Raw genomic sequence first — 17881 nt, 5'->3', positions numbered from 1 at the left:
ACGTGCTTGGCACCAGGCTAAACGGGCATGGTGGTGCTGATTTGTGATGAGTGGACGTCTGATTTTTGGTCGTCTTGCTCTCAATCCTGCAGAATTTAGGCGTCGTCTGATGGTGCTGATGGACACTATGTTGTATGGATGCCATCCATGTCGCAGCTGTGTACAAGTAGACTTTGGGCTTCGTATGGCTTGGCGTACGAGAGCACGGTCTTCCCTGTCATTGGTTTTTCTGGGACGTCCAGACCTCGGTGCATCCTTCACTTCACCGGAAGCAGTATGTTTACGTATTAGCCTGCTGATGACAGTGTGATTAATGTTCAATTGTGTTCCAATAGCACGACATGACATACCAGTCTGGTGCATACCAATAATTCGCCATCTTTGGTTCAGAGGCACTGGACGCTTGGGCATTTCACTGGTTGGTCAAAATAAAGCTTAATTTATGCCTAAAATTCTGTGTCTGCCAACATAACATACACCAAAAGAGGCTATGTGCATACTGCATTGTTAGCAAACCGACCCCCGGATCAATCATGCTCGACTGAGCATGCACGTGCAGCTCGGAACAGGGTGTGTTTGTGATATTATGTTCACAGATGTTGTAGTATATTAAATATATACTTGTAGTTTAAAAAACCGAAACTTATATTTTCTAATTTTACTTTAAAATGTGTGGTGCGATATTTATGACGAGGTGTATATATTGACTGTCAAGCTAGAGAATCATGTATGATTTTTGCAAACCTCGGGCTCCAGAACTCGCCTCATATCGCACACTGCATCAATATACAACAATTCATTTCTGCAGAAAGAAATGACATGTGCAAATATCTATATAGGTTCTACAGTATAACACATCAATATACAACAATTCATTTCTGCAGAAAGAAATACCATGCGAGAATATCTATATATGTCATACTGTCTCCTGTTTAATACATCTAAACTCAAGAATTACACTACAAAGCCAAAACCATCTACATTCTTTTTTGCTGAAAGAAATATGCATCAGTTACGATGTCAGAATACCTACTAGTGTAACGGTTCTACAACACATCAATCTACAAGAATTACATTCACAAACCAACCAACCAACCAACCAACATTTAGCTCTGCTGAATAAAATGCACATCAGTTTTGATGTCTGTATATCTACTGTACAATATATAAATCCACAAATATTGCACTGCAGAACCAAAACTCATCTATCTTGATCTAAACTATATGAAATATGCATCGGCTATTGTGTGAATGCATCAATATATAGGTTCTACTCCACACGAATTACATTATCACCTCATCTCTCCAAAGCACCATTTTATATTAGAGTAGCATTCTTCAGTCAAGTTAACTTTCACTCACAGAAGACTGATTCCAGCACATCTGGTCCCAGCTCTTTGTATTAGCATGACAAGTCATCATCAGAATGTACAGGGTATGACAATGTTTTAAAAAGTCACTAGCCACAGGGCTAGTGGGTTTGTAAATTCCATTAGCCCACCAAACTAAAGCACTAGCCCAAATTTCTGATAAATTATAACACACTTTATATAAGGCTGAAAAACCAATGTTTCAAGGAACCCAACCCCTAATAGTACCTAAAAAAAATCCGGCTGACCTGTTTTGTTGTCCTTTTTTTTTTTATGTATACGAGTATAAAAAAAAAAAAAAAAAACATTTTTTTATTTAGCATTATTAGTATTAGTATTATTTTGTGAAAATTTATCTTGACCTGTACAGGTGAATAAAGTTTCAAAAATAAATTAATAATGACCTACCCTATTTTGTCATGTTTTATTCTAAACTATTCTCGTTTTTGCTTTTGCAACCCTCCCCCCCCCATTCCCACCCCTTCATCCAGAGTGGGTAAGCAATTCAACAAACTCCTCTCTCTAACCACCCAAAACAAAAGAATTTAATGCACTATACAATGTATGGTCTTGTTCAGTGTATTCGGTAGTGAATTGTCACCAGGAACGGTGATGTCAGTTGCTCAAATAGTCAACAGGGTAATATATCCCATGTTAGAGAGATATTAACAAATATATTGGCAGGATTCAACTCGTTAATTGATAGACAAAAAACATATTCTCTTTGTACAGATGTGAAACGTTGTCCAAACTGCTACGCACATTGAAGAGGTCAAGCCAGCGGTGGTACCTGATTGCCAACATTTCCATTGCAAGTAAGCGAGGCATTAAATTAGAAGACCATAGATACAAACACAGTAATTCTAAACATGACTGGGGTTGTATTTCAGTTATACTAGCCTGGTGATTAATTGGGACTGGTCACTCACACCTTTGTTACCTTGTTGACATGTGCGAGATTTTACTACATGTCCATGAAATGAAAAGAAGTCTGTATTGTGTGTATTGTTGTAATTGACGATGTAGAAACTTCTTGTTACTGCATTTCATAGAAATCTAGTTCAAGTTGAATATTAATGTATACTTATTGATTTGTTGACATTATGCGATGACCAATGTCAAAATAATATTTATCAAACGTACATCAGTGGAGGAAAAAATATTGTGTTTCAGCGGTGTGTGTTGGGTTTTTCTTTCTTTAAAGCCACTAGCCCATTGGGCTACTGGTTTTGCATTTGTCACTAGCCCTGTGTTAAAAAGCACTGGCCCCGGACGTCGGGCTAGCGGATTTGTCGAACTCTGGAATGTACCACATTCACCCAAATGTCTTGTTTGACACCCAATAACCAATTTTTTGTACTGGCTCGTTGCTATTCAACGTTCACTTTGCAATGTAATTCACACTTGAGCGTGTGCGTATGTATGTGCATGTGTGCATGTGTGTGTGTGGTGGAGTATAGACTGCAGCATTATGGTTTAAAATGCATTCTTCAGTCATGCGAATATCAACTCATGGTAGACTGGTTCCAGCACATCCGGTTCCAGTTCTCTGTATTAGCATGGCAAGTCATCATCAGAATGCAAAACAACTACTGAACTCAACAGCTACTTTGTTGATGTATTCCACACTCACAGTGGTGATGGTTTGAGCATTCGGGGATAAAGTTCTAAAATATTGTTAGTTGATCTAACTCAATACACTGTTGGTGTGTGTATTCAGGGATTCATATAGTGCTTCTGCCAGAAATACATTTTTGGGCATGGTGCTATAAAATTGAATGCAAACAGGGGTTATGGGGGGAGAAGCTCTCCCAGAAAGAAAATGGGTTAAGTTTAGGATTAGGGTTAAGAAAATCATACAATAATGATAAGAGTAATTAATTTTGTCAAAAGGTCAAAAAAATCTGAAAAATAATAATTTGGGTATGGCACCATACCTATTTTACCCTGGTGGTGTAAAAAATCTGAAAAATAATAATTTGGGTATGGCACCATACCTATTTTACCCTGGTGGTGTAAAAATTCTCAAGATGTAAGTTGATGTATTCCATACAGATTATACATTATTGGTGTGTTGAACACATTAAACACATTTTTAATTTACAATTTTTACAACAAACATTTGAAATAGTTCAAGTGCATTTTTCAGTAAAGCGAATATCACTCACAGTAAATATGATCTGATACCAGCTTTGAAAAAGTCATCATTAAAATGCACAACTGCAAGTAAACTTAACAACATGATGGCATTTCTATATATGTTTATCTGGATGTCTAATCTAGGGGTGAGGGTGAATGTGTGTCTGGGAGTGTGTGTGGGGGGGGGGGGGGGGTATTCCATTTCAAAATAAAGTAGTTAAAAGGAATGTTTCATGATGCTGTGGTACTTTGTTTAATCAGTTTAATTTGTAACAATTTTTACAATAAACATTTGAAATAGTCCAGGTGCATTTTTCAGTAAAGCGAATATCACTCACAGTAAATATGATCTGGTACCAGCTTTGAGAAAGTCATCATTAAAATGCACAACTGGAAGTAAACCTAACATCAACATGATGGCATTTCTATATATGTGTATCTGGACTGTCTAATCTAGGGGAACAGAGGATGTGTGTGTCTAGGGATGGGGGTGTATTCAATTTCAAAGTTGCAATTATCAATTATGATCAAATGAACCAAAGCTTCACAATAAGATTGTTAGTTGATACAGTGGTGGTGTGTATATCCAGGGAAACGTTTTTAAGATGGAAACATTCCACACTCGTACAGTGGTGGTGTGTGTATCCAGGAAAAATGTTCTCACAGATTGAAATATTCCACACTCATACAGCAGTGGTGTATGTATCTAGGGGAGATGTTTTTAAGATTGTTACTTCAAATATTCTAAACCCACACAGTGATGGTGTGTATATCCAGGGGAAATGTTTTCAAGATTTTTAATTGAAACATTACACACTCGCACAGTGGTGGTGTGTATATCCAGGGGAAATGTTTTCAAGATTGTTAATTGAAACATTACACACTCATACAGTGGTGGTGTGTGTATCCAGGGGAAATGTTTTCAAGATTGTTAATTGAAACATTCCACTCATATACAGTGGTGGTGTGTGTATCCAGAGGAAATGTTTTCAAGATTGTTAATTGAAACATTCCACTCACATACAGTGGTGGTGTGGTGTGTGTATCTAGGGGAAACGTTTTTAAGATTGAAACATTCCACTCACATACAGTGGTGGTGTGTGTATCCAGGGGAAATGTTTTCAAGATTGTTAATTGAAACATTCCACTCACATACAGTGGTGGTGTGTGTATCTGGGGGAAACGTTTTTAAGATTGAAACATTCCACTCATACAGTGGTGGTGTGTGTATCCAGGGGAAATGTTTTCAAGATTGTTAATTGAAACATTCCACTCATATACAGTGGTGGTGTGTGTATCCAGGGGAAATGTTTTCAAGATTGTTAATTGAAACATTCCACTCATATACAGTGGTGGTGTGTGTATCTAGGGGAAACGTTTTTAAGATTGAAACATTCCACTCACATACAGTGGTGGTGTGTGTATCCAGGGGAAATGTTTTCAAGATTGTTAATTGAAACATTCCACTCATATACAGTGGTGGTGTGTGTATCTAGGGGAAACGTTTTTAAGATTGAAACATTCCACTCACAGTGGTGGTGTGTGTATCCAGGGGAAATGTTTTCAAGATTGTTAATTGAAACATTCCACTCACATACAGTGGTGGTGTGTGTATCTAGGGGAAACGTTTTTAAGATTGAAACATTCCACTCACATACAGTGGTGGTGTGTGTATCCAGGGGAAATGTTTTCAAGATTGTTAATTGAAACATTCCACTCATATACAGTGGTGGTGTGTGTATCTAGGGGAAACGTTTTTAAGATTGAAACATTCCATTCACATACAGTGGTGGTGTGTGTATCCAGGGGAAATGTTTTCAAGATTGTTAATTGAAACATTCCACTCATATACAGTGGTGGTGTGTGTATCTAGGGGAAACGTTTTTAAGATTGAAACATTCCACTCACATACAGTGGTGGTGTGTGTATCCAGGGGAAATGTTTTCAAGATTGTTAATTGAAACATTCCACTCACATACAGTGGTGGTGGTGTGTATCTAGGGGAAACGTTTTTAAGATTGAAACATTCCACTCACATACAGTGGCGGTGTGTGTATCCAGGGGAAATGTTTTCAAGATTGTTAATTGAAACATTACACTCACATACAGTGGTGGTGTGTGTATCTAGGGGAAACGTTTTTAAGATTGAAACATTCCACTCACATACAGTGGTGGTGTGTGTATCCAGGGGAAATGTTTTCAAGATTGTTAATTGAAACATTCCACTCATATACAGTGGTGGTGGTGTGTATCTAGGGGAAACGTTTTTAAGATTGTTAATTGAAACATTCCACTCACATACAGTGGTGGTGGTGTGTATCTAGGGGAAACGTTTTTAAGATTGTTAATTGAAACATTCCACTCATATACAGTGGTGGTGTGTGTATCTAGGGGAAACGTTTTTAAGATTGAAACATTCCACTCATACAGTGGTGGTGTGTGTATCCAGGGGAAATGTTTTCAAGATTGTTAATTGAAACATTCCACTCACATACAGTGGTGGTGTGTGTATTTAGGGGAAACGTTTTTAAGATTGAAACATTCCACTCACATACAGTGGTGGTGTGTGTATCCAGGGGAAATGTTTTCAAGATTGTTAATTGAAACATTCCACTCATATACAGTGGTGGTGTGTGTATCTAGGGGAAACGTTTTTAAGATTGAAACATTCCACTCACATACAGTGGTGGTGTGTGTATCCAGGGGAAATGTTTTCAAGATTTTTAATTGAAACATTCCACTCACATACAGTGGTGGTGTGTGTATCTAGGGGAAACGTTTTTAAGATTGAAACATTCCACTCATATACAGTGGTGGTGTGTGTATCCAGGGGAAATGTTTTCAAGATTGTTAATTGAAACATTCCACTCACATACAGTGGTGGTGTGTGTATCTAGGGGAAACGTTTTTAAGATTGAAACATTCCACTCATACAGTGGTGGTGTGTGTATCCAGGGGAAATGTTTTCAAGATTGTTAATTGAAACATTCCACTCACATACAGTGGTGGTGGTGTGTATCTAAGGGAAACGTTTTTAAGATTGAAACATTCCACTCACATACAGTGGTGGTGTATGTATCCAGGGGAAATGTTTTCAAGATTGTTAATTGAAACATTCCACTCATGTACAGTGGTGGTGTGTGTATCTAGGGGAAACGTTTTTAAGATTGAAACATTCCACTCACATACAGTGGTGGTGTGTGTATCCAGGGGAAATGTTTTCAAGATTTTTAATTGAAACATTCCACTCACATACAGTGGTGGTGTGTGTATCTAGGGGAAACGTTTTTAAGATTGAAACATTCCACTCATATACAGTGGTGGTGTGTGTATCCAGGGGAAATGTTTTCAAGATTGTTAATTGAAACATTCCACTCACATACAGTGGTGGTGTGTGTATCTAGGGGAAACGTTTTTAAGATTGAAACATTCCACTCATACAGTGGTGGTGTGTGTATCCAGGGGAAATGTTTTCAAGATTGTTAATTGAAACATTCCACTCACATACAGTGGTGGTGTGTGTATCTAGGGGAAACGTTTTTAAGATTGAAACATTCCACTCATACAGTGGTGGTGTGTGTATCCAGGGGAAATGTTTTCAAGATTGTTAATTGAAACATTCCACTCACATACAGTGGTGGTGTGTGTATCTAGGGGAAACGTTTTTAAGATTGAAACATTCCACTCACATACAGTGGTGGTGTGTGTATCCAGGGGAAATGTTTTCAAGATTGTTAATTGAAACATTCCACACTCATACAGTGGTGTGTGTATCCAGGCAGGGGCAAAGCTCTGAAGATTGTCAGTTGATGTATTACACACTCATACAGTGGTGGTGTGTTTAACAGCAACCACATTACAATATTGATCCATTTATACCCTGGTATGTGTTCATGTGGCAGTTGGGAAGACTGATAAAGCTGTTTTTTTCATTATGATATCCACTTTAAAATTACATTTGAAGACAATAAGACGACAAAATCTCTAGTTTAAATTAAATTACAGGAATTTACTGGCCAGATTAAGCTTCTGACTACTGCAACCGAGATATCTCACCTGACGTCATGAAGTAGACATACTGTACATTGTATACAATGCATTCCCAAATTCATATTTCACGCCATTTTGCACACGACACTCACCAGAAACAATGACCATTCACAGAAAGTAGATTATTTGACAGTATGGCATGTTTAGTTTCTTGTTTTTCGGCAAGTATTTTCGCTTGACAACAATGGCGGCATGTCGTGGTCATTTTCAGGAATCAATAGCCGATCGTGACAGCCAATTTGATAATAAATTGGATTGTTTTACCAACAACAAAAATCACAAAATATTGGGATATGAATTGTAGTTAAGTTTTTTTTTTTAAATTCTGGTTAGAAAAAAAGTCATTTGGAATAATGGACATAAATACTGGACACATTGAAACACATTTTTAATTTATAATTTTTACAACAAAATTTTTAAATAGTTATGTGCATTTTTCAGTAAAGCAAATATCACTCACAGTAAATGTGATCTGGTACCAGCTTTGAGAAAGTCATCATTAAAATGCACAACTGCAAGTAATCAGTCCCGGGTTGGGTTTGCAGCTATCCTGAGGCAGAACCCGGGACGGACATGCTCTAAACCTCTGTGGTATATGAGCAGATTAAAAGTCACACACACACTGCAAGTAAACTTAACATATTGATAGTGGTGAATTCCATATCTGTGTCTGGAATGCCTAATCTAGGGAAAGGGATAATGTGTGTGTTTGGGGGTGAGGGGTGTATTCCATTTTAAAGTTGAAATTATGATCACATGAACCAAAGATGATATACCAGTCATGGTGCACTGGCTAGAATGAGAAATAGCCCGTGGGCCCACCGATGGTGAACGATCCTTGACCGACAGTGGATCGGGGTAGCGCTATACCACTGGTCTATGTCCTTCCCCACTTTCCTTTGCATTTTGCTTTGAAAACTAAAATAAACAGCAGTTTCGTATAGTAGATAGGAAGACAGGAAGATTTAGCAGATTATTTGTTACAAATATGATAACCACTTCACAATAAGACATAGGTCTGTTGCCACTAGGATCAAATATATATATATATATATATATATATATATATACTGTAATTTTTCCACCCCACAATAAACTAGCACAACAATTGTATAGAAAAACACATTTATTTACTTATTTATTTTCACATCCTTAATTTTAAAGGTGGGTGGGTAACAAATACTCAATCCAGTTTACACTTCAATTATTTGCTTATCCAGGATTTTTCACCAGAGTCCCATGGCTGATTCGATTAGGCCACTTAGAAATCGGGGGTTTTCTGAATTAAATTAAATTGGTAAGTAGATTAATTTTTAGATGGTATATATTGATACTGATTAGATTTTGATATGAGATTGGTGAATAATTGGGAATTTATAGACAAGAAATTGGGAATTTTCTGTGACATTTGCTATTGGGAAGGTGCCAATGTTCAGTACTGTACAACGCCTGAATAAATCCCGGACATCTTTCTTAAAAAAACCTAATAAATTTAACATCTGCTTAACAAATTGTTAAATAATTTTTACAATAAAATTTAAATAGTTTGTATGCGTTTTTTAGTAAAGCGAATATCACTCACAGTAAATATGATCTGGTACCAGCTTTGAGAAAGTCATCATTAAAATGCACAACTGCAAGTAAACCTAACATCAACATGATGGCATTTCTATATATGTGTATCTGGAATGTCTAATCTAGGGGAGAGGGTGAATGTGTGTCTGGGAGTAGGGGGGTGTATTCCATTTCAAAATTGGAATTATGATCAGATGAACCAAAGCTTCACAATACATTTGATGATCCTAAATATATGTTACATTTTACCGTTTTCATCCCACAAGTAAACATCACAATTAACATACTATATTGTTAAACTAATACTCACTGATTAAACAGTGTTCTAGGGGTCTAAAACCAGTGTATGAGATGGGGGATAGCTGGATAAGTGTTAGTCAGTAGAGCTAGAGTGTTTGTGTATTGTGTGGGTTATGAACCCAGATCCTACCAGTCTATATGTGCTGGTATAACAACTATGCCACCAAAGCTTGGACAACTAATACCAACTGATTAAACAAAGTACCACAGCATCATGTGCTTTGAAAACTAATATAAACAGCAGTTTTACATAGCAGACAGGAAGATTAGCAGATTTCTTGTTACAAAAGAATTGAAAACATATTTATTTACTTATATAATTATTTATTTATTATTAATAATCGTAAAATTAATAATCAACATCTTAATATTTCCACAAACTAAATCTTTTTTTTTTTTTTTTTTTGGAAACTAATTTTTAACAGTTAATAAATACTTAATCCATTTTAGAATTCAATTACTTGTGCAAATAAAAAAAAATCAATAAAAGTGACTAATCATTGTGAACTGCAACTTGAAAACGAGTCCACTGATGTGACCTGTGATCTTAGATGAATATGTGACCTGTAACCTTTGAAATATTGTGCTCAGGTCAACACGTGAACTGTGACCTTTGAAATATTGTGCTCAGGTTGACATGTGACCTGTAACCTTTGAAATATTGTGTTCAGTGAACATGTGACCTGTAACCTTTGAAATATTGTGCTCAGGTCAACATGTGAACTGTGACCTTTAAAATATTGTGCTCAGGTAACATGTGAACTGTGACATGAAATATTGTGCTCAGGTTAATGTGAACTGTGACCTTTAAAATATTGTGCTCAGGTAAACATGTAAACTGTGACCCAGTGTTCTTGCTGCTCCATTTAAGTGGGACAGCCCGCCCTGCTATTGCATTTTGCCGTCCTCCTTTTTCACGTTCTCCGCCCTAATTTATTTTTCTGCACCCCTCTTTATTTTCCAGCACCCAATTATATTTTCCAGCACCTATCTCCGCTATTTCCAAGTGCACACTTTTTTCCACACATAAAACCCCCACAACGATCAGTCTGCACATCAGAAATCAAAGGAAACAAGCCGGGTCGTGTACGAAAAGGCAACTGACGAAATATTTACGACAGTTACCGTAACGTAATTTAATAGTATTTTTAACAGCCTCTATTTTGTCCCATACCTGTATCCATTTGTATGTTTAATACAAACAATAAAAGTTATGAGCAATGGAAACATTTTAATTTTTTATGGATTCGGCAATCTCCGACTGAAAACCCCCCACTTATTTGGCGCCAAAATTGTCACGTGATCTGAAAGGTCACTCATCTTTTGTTTCCACTAACTGTCGTCTGATATTTTATCCTCAGTTACAGATATAATTGATTGTAACTGATGATTTTTATTTTCTGTCATTCTGTTTATTCAGCAGTTCTTATAACATATTGTAAACTTTTCATTTTGGTGGGATATCACCGCTTATAAAATCAACGGAAGTGGTAGTGTTTAGTATTAAAATCATTCATCTTGGGTGCCAAATAATATACACACCGCCACTACAAAAACGATAATATTTTATCACAGCGATCGCTTCATTCGATGAAGATGGGAATAACAAACAAAAAAATTCGACATTAGGGGATCACACAACTGTCTTTTTTCTTTTTCGTATATCTTGAAATCTTTATTAAAATAATATTAAAAGTTTGATCGGTTCAGCAAAACCGGAACTGCCAGTGAATATCAGACTGTTAACATCTTCGGTTCAGTTAAAAGACGAGTCTGCTTGTATTTCGTATAAACGTTTTGTAATCAAAACAAGGATTATGTCTTTCCACAAAGTCTATCAACACACAACAACATGGTAACCACCAAGCTCCCCCCACCCCTTTTTTTATGGTTTTGGTTGAGGTTTTGGGGTTTTTTTTAAGGGTGTGGTGCTGCACGGCCGCCCTCCTTTAATTTTCACCCAGCGAGAACACTGGTGACCTTTGAAATATTATGCTCAGGTAAACATGTGAACGGTCACATTTGAAATATTGTACTCAGGTTACCATGTGACCTTTGAAATATTGTGCTCAGGTTAACATGTGACCTTTGAAATATTGTGGTCAGGTTAACATGTGAACTGTGACATTTGAAATATTGTGGTCAGGTGAATGTTTCCAATTGATGTTATCGATTAGTCAACAGGTTAATTTTGCCGGTTTTCACTGGCTGAACGACTACTTACTTGTCGTTGTCATCGTCGTCATTCTGCTCGCGAGCCAGAGCGTCACCATCTGGTGGACCACACCGCTGCAGAAACGCCAGCGCAGGGTCCGATCTCATCTGGTTAAACTTCTCATACCCTGAAACAGTTTATTAAACCAGTTTTATTGGCAAGTTTGTGAGAAATGGAGCTACACGAAAACCTTAACTGAGCTAAATACAAAGAATTTTAATTAATAATAAAAGTTTAACATGCATTGAAATAAACATATATAGTTACAACCATAAATCAAGTTTCATTGGTCTCAAATTAATAGTGACAAATGGAGCTAAAAATTTAAAAACTTCTCGTTGAGCTAAATGCAAAGATTGACACCACAGACATTGAAAAAATTAATACCTAGATAATGTTTGGCAGTGGTTTAATGCTTTGAATTTTATTGATGAAATAATTTTTACTGTGATAAAATATTTCTGACTGTAAATGGTATAACTCCACATAAGTAGTTGTTAGGATGTCAATATTTGGCTGACATATTTACCATGTTTAAAGACTCCAATGATGAGAGATTTATCACAGTCTTCATCCCACCACAATGCAGGAAGGTCGCCGTCCGCAATGGGAGCAGGAATGTCAATTTCACTATAACAACAAATTAACATCACATTCAACAAATGTAAATAACATTTTAAAACCTGCTTACTTAATGTGGAGATAATGTTTTAAACTGTTATTTGCTATATAGATGTTAGTCAATTTATCAACTGTGGTCAGAACAGATAAAAAAAACCTGTTGTGCTCGAATTAGTGAGATTCAAAATTCCCCCACATTTTATCCAGATAAAAATTGTGAAAAAAGCATTACCGTATTTGACCGGAAATAAGCCCACTCCCATTTTTAGCAGATCTAAAGAATTAGGCCCATATCCTTGAATAAGCCCATACCCAAATATGCAGCAAGTTTGCTATCAAAATTCACTTAAAGTTCAAAAGATCGTTGGGTGACAAACTGCTCCCAAGATAAAAAGTATTAAAATGATTTAAAACAATGTTGTCGTTTGTAGTTTTTTATTTTTATAGCTTAATAAATACGATTATATTACCAATAAAGTGTATAATTTTAGTACCATGTACCCCCACCCCACCCAGCCACAAACACACTACAGTTATATGCAATCAACAATTCCACTGTCGGCTATTGTACTTTGATCAACAAAGCGACCATTTCGTGAAACCTGAAGTATCATCTATTTCACTTGTGTCACACGCTGTCTTTGATGAAAGCCGACCTTCCTGGCCTACAGTAAAAATAGCTACAACAGAAATCTTTCTGATTGGTTGATTCGTAATACTACCTGTGACGTCCCATGAACTGACTGTTGTGACGTATTGAAGATTGATTGACAGCCAACTCATGATTGGTTGAATGGTGTGGTAAGCCTTTTAATTAATTGACTGTTGTTTTTGTTGTTAATTCTCAGCTGAGGGACACTGACTTATTAATGAATGAAATAAAGAAATAAGAGTTTAACACAAGCAGAACAGAACAGAACAGAACAGAACTTGCAGCCACATCTGGGTTGTTATAATATCATTAGGTTTATTTAGCACTAATCACAGATCAAACGAAATGAGAGAAAATATTTTGCATCAAACAAAATGAATAGAAAAGGTGAGTAATATTGATAAACAAGCTCGCTTGGGGTAATTACTCAGAAATGCTATATAGTGGGTCTTAAAAATTACACATAGTTTCTGTTTTCACCAATATACACTGAACATGCCTTTTGTACGCAAACGGTATACTGTAAAAGATAAGTTAGATGTTGCTGGCTGGTTTAGACGTAATGGCCGAAATCTGTCCGCGGCTGAAAGAGAATATGACATTTCAAGAAAACAGGTTCGACTGTGGGACAAAGATTATGAGAAATTGCTGATGTTTTCAAAAGGCAAAGATAGTGAACGAAAGAATATTGGTAGTGGAGCGGAAGCAAAGAGCACAGAAATGGATGAAGCTGTCTTCGAATGGTTCAAAGATGATCGGGCAGAAGGTAGATGTGAGTCCAACTACTTTTTGCAAAGCAAGGCCTGAAAAGTTGCCAGTCAGCTTAGAGTACAGAATTTCCAGGCATCAAATGGGTGGCTACACAGGTGAAAGCAGCGATATTCGGACATGCGACGTACAGAAAATCCTGAGTGATTACAAGGAGAAAATTTCCAGTTTTCATTCAGCAATCCGCGCTTTAAGACAGAAATGGGACTACACAGATTACAACATAGTGAATATGGACCAGACGATGATTAGATTTGACACTGTACCGAAATACACAAATGAGGTGAAAGGAGCGAAGACTGTGCAAATCTCTCACACCGGCGGTGCTAAGAAAGGGGTGTACAGTAGCTTTGATGGCGAGTGCTAATGGGGACAAACAGAAAGCTTTGATCATCTTCAAGGAGAAAAATGGTGTTATCGGCCCACGATTGCTACCCATGTTGAAAGTGCCAGACAATGTAATGATAACTGCTACGGAGAACGGTTGGATGACAACAGCGAAAGTACACCATTTCATCCGACATGTCTGGGGACCTAACAACACTTGACGACTCCTCATACTGGACGCATACAAGCCACACATGTGCCAGTCATAAACAGATCGTTTCGATGAGTTCGAAACCGACATCGTTACAGTACCAGGAGAGATGGGTTTTTTTAATTTGCTATTCATACAAATTAAAATGAAACCAAAATTATTTTGCGTCAGTATTTTTTTTTTTTTTTTTTATAGTATTAATTTATACATTGTTTTTAATTTAGTGGGAAACTGGCCTATGTTTGTTGCGTTGTTTTTTTTTTTTATTCACAGCGGTTTTTATCTTAGTCGTCTACTATTATGTTATGGAATGTAATCAAATTAACCAGTGTGTGTGTGTGTGTGCTGGGGATGGTCGGTCTCATTATTTTGATGATGCATTAATTGGCATTATTTAAATGCATTAATTACGTGAAGCAGTAAACAGATGGTTTACAGTATTCAATATTTTTTTTCAGGCTGCACGGGACTTGTCCAGCCAATGGATACTCACGTGAACAAGGTGTTCAAAGAGAGAATAAAGCAACAGTGGTGCGAGTGGTTCAAATCGGCAAAGCGGAACTGCAGAAGGAATTATGTGCAACCGACAAGACAGAACATTATAGACTGGATAAGTGTCGTGTGGGAAGCTGTTGAGGAGGGGAGCTTTTAAGTCCTGTGGGATTTCGCTACCATTAGATGGAAGCAGAAACTATGTGTTACGTTCTTGCTTAGTCGACGATGTTGGACTGGAAATTGAGGCAGTGCCACCACATGAAGCGATCAAATCATTTCATTTCGACGATGAGGACAACGACACTGAGGACAACGACACTGAGGACAACGAGTTTGTTGGGTGGGACCAGGATGAACTCGACATGTGATTATGTACTTTCACTTTGTGTACCGTATTTTGTGCTGGATTATGTGAGTGTTCATACAAATTAAAAAACGATATTCTTTGGATGTTGAAATGAAATTTATTGCCGCTTTTGTTGTTTTATTTATTGATAATTTTCAGGTTTTTATTCATTAGTGGAATTTTTTTTTTTTTAAACTGGCCCCATGTCTGGAAATAAGCCCACCCCCAACAATGCTACAAATGAGTTGTGTTGGCCCCCTGGGCTTATTCCCGGTCAAATAAGGTACAATGACACAGATTCCACATACTAGATGGTAACAATGTCACCTTCGCTTATATTTCCTAGGAAATCTTAGCAAAGTTAATAGAGATGACATGGTTACCATCTATTATGTAGAATCTTTGCCAATGTAATGGGGAAAATCTAAAGGCTATTAAAAGTAGAAGAGTAATTTATTATAGTTGTTAACAATGTGGTTTGGACTTTCGGGTGACTAAGCCTATGATCTTTCCCACTACCGGCAAACTTTCTACAACAGAGGTACATCCCACTCTGTATCTTGTGTAAAGTACTAACTTGAATGGTAAAAGTTTGAAGACTTTCTCTGCTTCTTCTCCAATAACTTCTTGCCGCAGGTAGTACAGAAGTCGAACACGTAGTAATACTCTGAAAAATTAAAAATACATAACTCCTGAAATATGTTCAATCATCTTTAATAAAATGTCTGAAAAATGCACTTGCTATATAGTATATTTACACCAAATACTCAAGAAATGGTCTTTAAAAAGTGGTGTACATTAGCATATATTTATGCCTGAGAACTGAAAATGTGTATAAACAATTTACGAATTACACCAAAAATATTCAGGTAACCCATAATCCATTTTAACGAAGAAAATGATGTCCTAAAGGAAAAGCTCAAATTGACACAAATATTCTATAAACTTTTTGTTTTTATATATTTAGGGTAGTAATTAAATATTCAAATTATTTTACATTTTTAAAAATATCTTGGTAAAGCTAAGGCGGGCTAAATAGTCCAACTATTTAATGGTTTTTGTTTTCTTCCACAACATGGTCTATTTTTAAATCAAATTTAAAACAAGAAAATAGATAAATGGCTACATGAATGAATGAATGAATGATAACACTCCAGCAGGAAAAATACATGAACTATTAGGTGTCGAAATGTTTTTAAAAGATCTTAGTTTGCATGCTACATTATTGCATGATCTAAAGTCACATCATATTTGGACCTCAAATTAAACTTACTTATTAGAATGTCTGTGTAGATGTCGTTTGTAACCGTGATCAAGGATAGCATCTGGATCAAAGTCGAGATTGGCCTTCTCAAGCTCTTCAGAATAGCCCCGATTATCCTGTTTTGCCTTCTTTCCTTTTCGGCCACGCGGTACAGGAGCAGATAACCCTGTAAAACAAATTTAAATTATTTTTGTGCTGAGGAAAACAATAAAAAGGATACATGTAATTTAAAAACAGTCTTAATTAGAATTATACCCATCCATAAAACTGAAGTGAATACAAACTTGAATTACTGTAAAACGGGTATTATTCGTGGCAGTAAATTTTCGTGATATCAAAAATGAAGGCAGCTCGCGGTTTTTAATTTTTGCAGTGTCATGTACAAAACTATACTTTGGTACATAACATTAAATCGACACTAGAGTGGTCAACAGAGGTATACGTAATATTATCCCTATCTGAGCGACTCCACCAAGTGCTGCAGCCACATGTCCAGAAAGTGTGAAATAAAGACAAACACTTCTACTTGTAATCTTGTTTTAATGTTTAAACACCGGTTGTTAAAAACATCTCACCTCTTTTGTTTTTGTCACTTGTCGATGACGTTTTTCCAGAAGTTTACAAAACCATTTGTGTCCCTTATTTTGATCGGCCAATTAAAAATGGCTCATTATACTAATTCCTAAATGTTTATTCACAGCTTAACAATACCAGTAAGAATGTCTGTTCCAAAAATCAACTACATTCATCATTCTTCACAAAAACAGCGTTATCGCAGGTTCAATTTTGCAGTGGTTAAAAAAAGCGCGGACAAACCTGAAACTGTTGGTTTACCTGACTGTTCAACGTGTTTAACAATTGAAGAAGTTCAATCGACACAGGCTGCCAATGATGCCGTTGATAAATTAAACACTTCTACAAATCGTAAACAAAAACACGGTGAATATAGACTGAATGATGCAGAGCAGCATGCCAAAATTGCTAAACTGTTTTTCGTTTTCTTTTTTTGTTCTAATGGATTTTATTATTTGCGCAAGTAATTTTCGCGGCTAAATTAAAAACGTGAAAAACGCGAAAATTACACATTCTCGAATAATACTCGTTTTACAGTATTTTAAAGTTTGTTTTGTTTAATACCATCAGAGCATGGTGATTAATTAATCATCGGCTATTGGATTTCAAACAGTTGATAATTTTGAAAAAAAGTCTTCAGAAAAAAAAAAACATTTTGTATTTTATATTATATACTCTTCAAAAGAAGAAACGCAAAACCACATTGTCGTAACATTTGGAGAATTGATTTAATTATTGAATGGTGAGTCCGATAATTACCAAATGTTGCAGGATTGTTCACAATTCACTCTAGTCCATTGTGAGTAAGTGATAGGACACACCACCAAGGTCAAGGTCATCTGGAGTCAATACCGGGTGTGGCCTCCGCGTGTGTTGACAACTGCCTGGCACCGCCTGCCCATTGAAGCAACCAGAGTACGGATGACGTCCCGGGGGATGGTGGCCCACTCGGCCTGCAAGGCTGCTGCCAGCTCG

The 17881-nt window shown here is 36.7% G+C and overlaps 1 protein-coding gene and 1 non-coding gene across 4 annotated transcripts in view; both read right to left on the bottom strand.

Annotated features, from left to right (window-relative positions):
* LOC121389006 (chromodomain-helicase-DNA-binding protein 8-like) overlaps window positions 1-17881 on the bottom strand; it is a 104863-nt gene that overhangs the window by 34101 nt on the left and 52881 nt on the right. For all 3 annotated transcript variants that reach the window (XM_041520596.1, XM_041520598.1, XM_041520597.1), the window contains exons 26-29: window positions 16343-16499; window positions 15647-15736; window positions 12179-12279; window positions 11659-11776 (exon numbers count right to left, since the gene is read on the bottom strand). In XM_041520596.1, the coding sequence (XP_041376530.1) occupies window positions 11659-11776; window positions 12179-12279; window positions 15647-15736; window positions 16343-16499 (466 nt within the window). The remainder of the gene's footprint in view (window positions 1-11658; window positions 11777-12178; window positions 12280-15646; window positions 15737-16342; window positions 16500-17881) is intronic.
* LOC121389575 lies at window positions 2856-2949 on the bottom strand. The gene has a single exon (XR_005960090.1). It is a non-coding gene; the product is annotated as a small nucleolar RNA U6-53/MBII-28 (small nucleolar RNA).

This window comes from Gigantopelta aegis, chromosome 14 (assembly GCF_016097555.1).
Source record: "Gigantopelta aegis isolate Gae_Host chromosome 14, Gae_host_genome, whole genome shotgun sequence".
NCBI classification, from domain to species: Eukaryota; Metazoa; Mollusca; class Gastropoda; order Neomphalida; family Peltospiridae; genus Gigantopelta; species Gigantopelta aegis.
The sequence above is the reverse complement of the archived record's forward strand: the minus strand, read 5'-3'. Positions and strand labels throughout refer to the sequence as shown.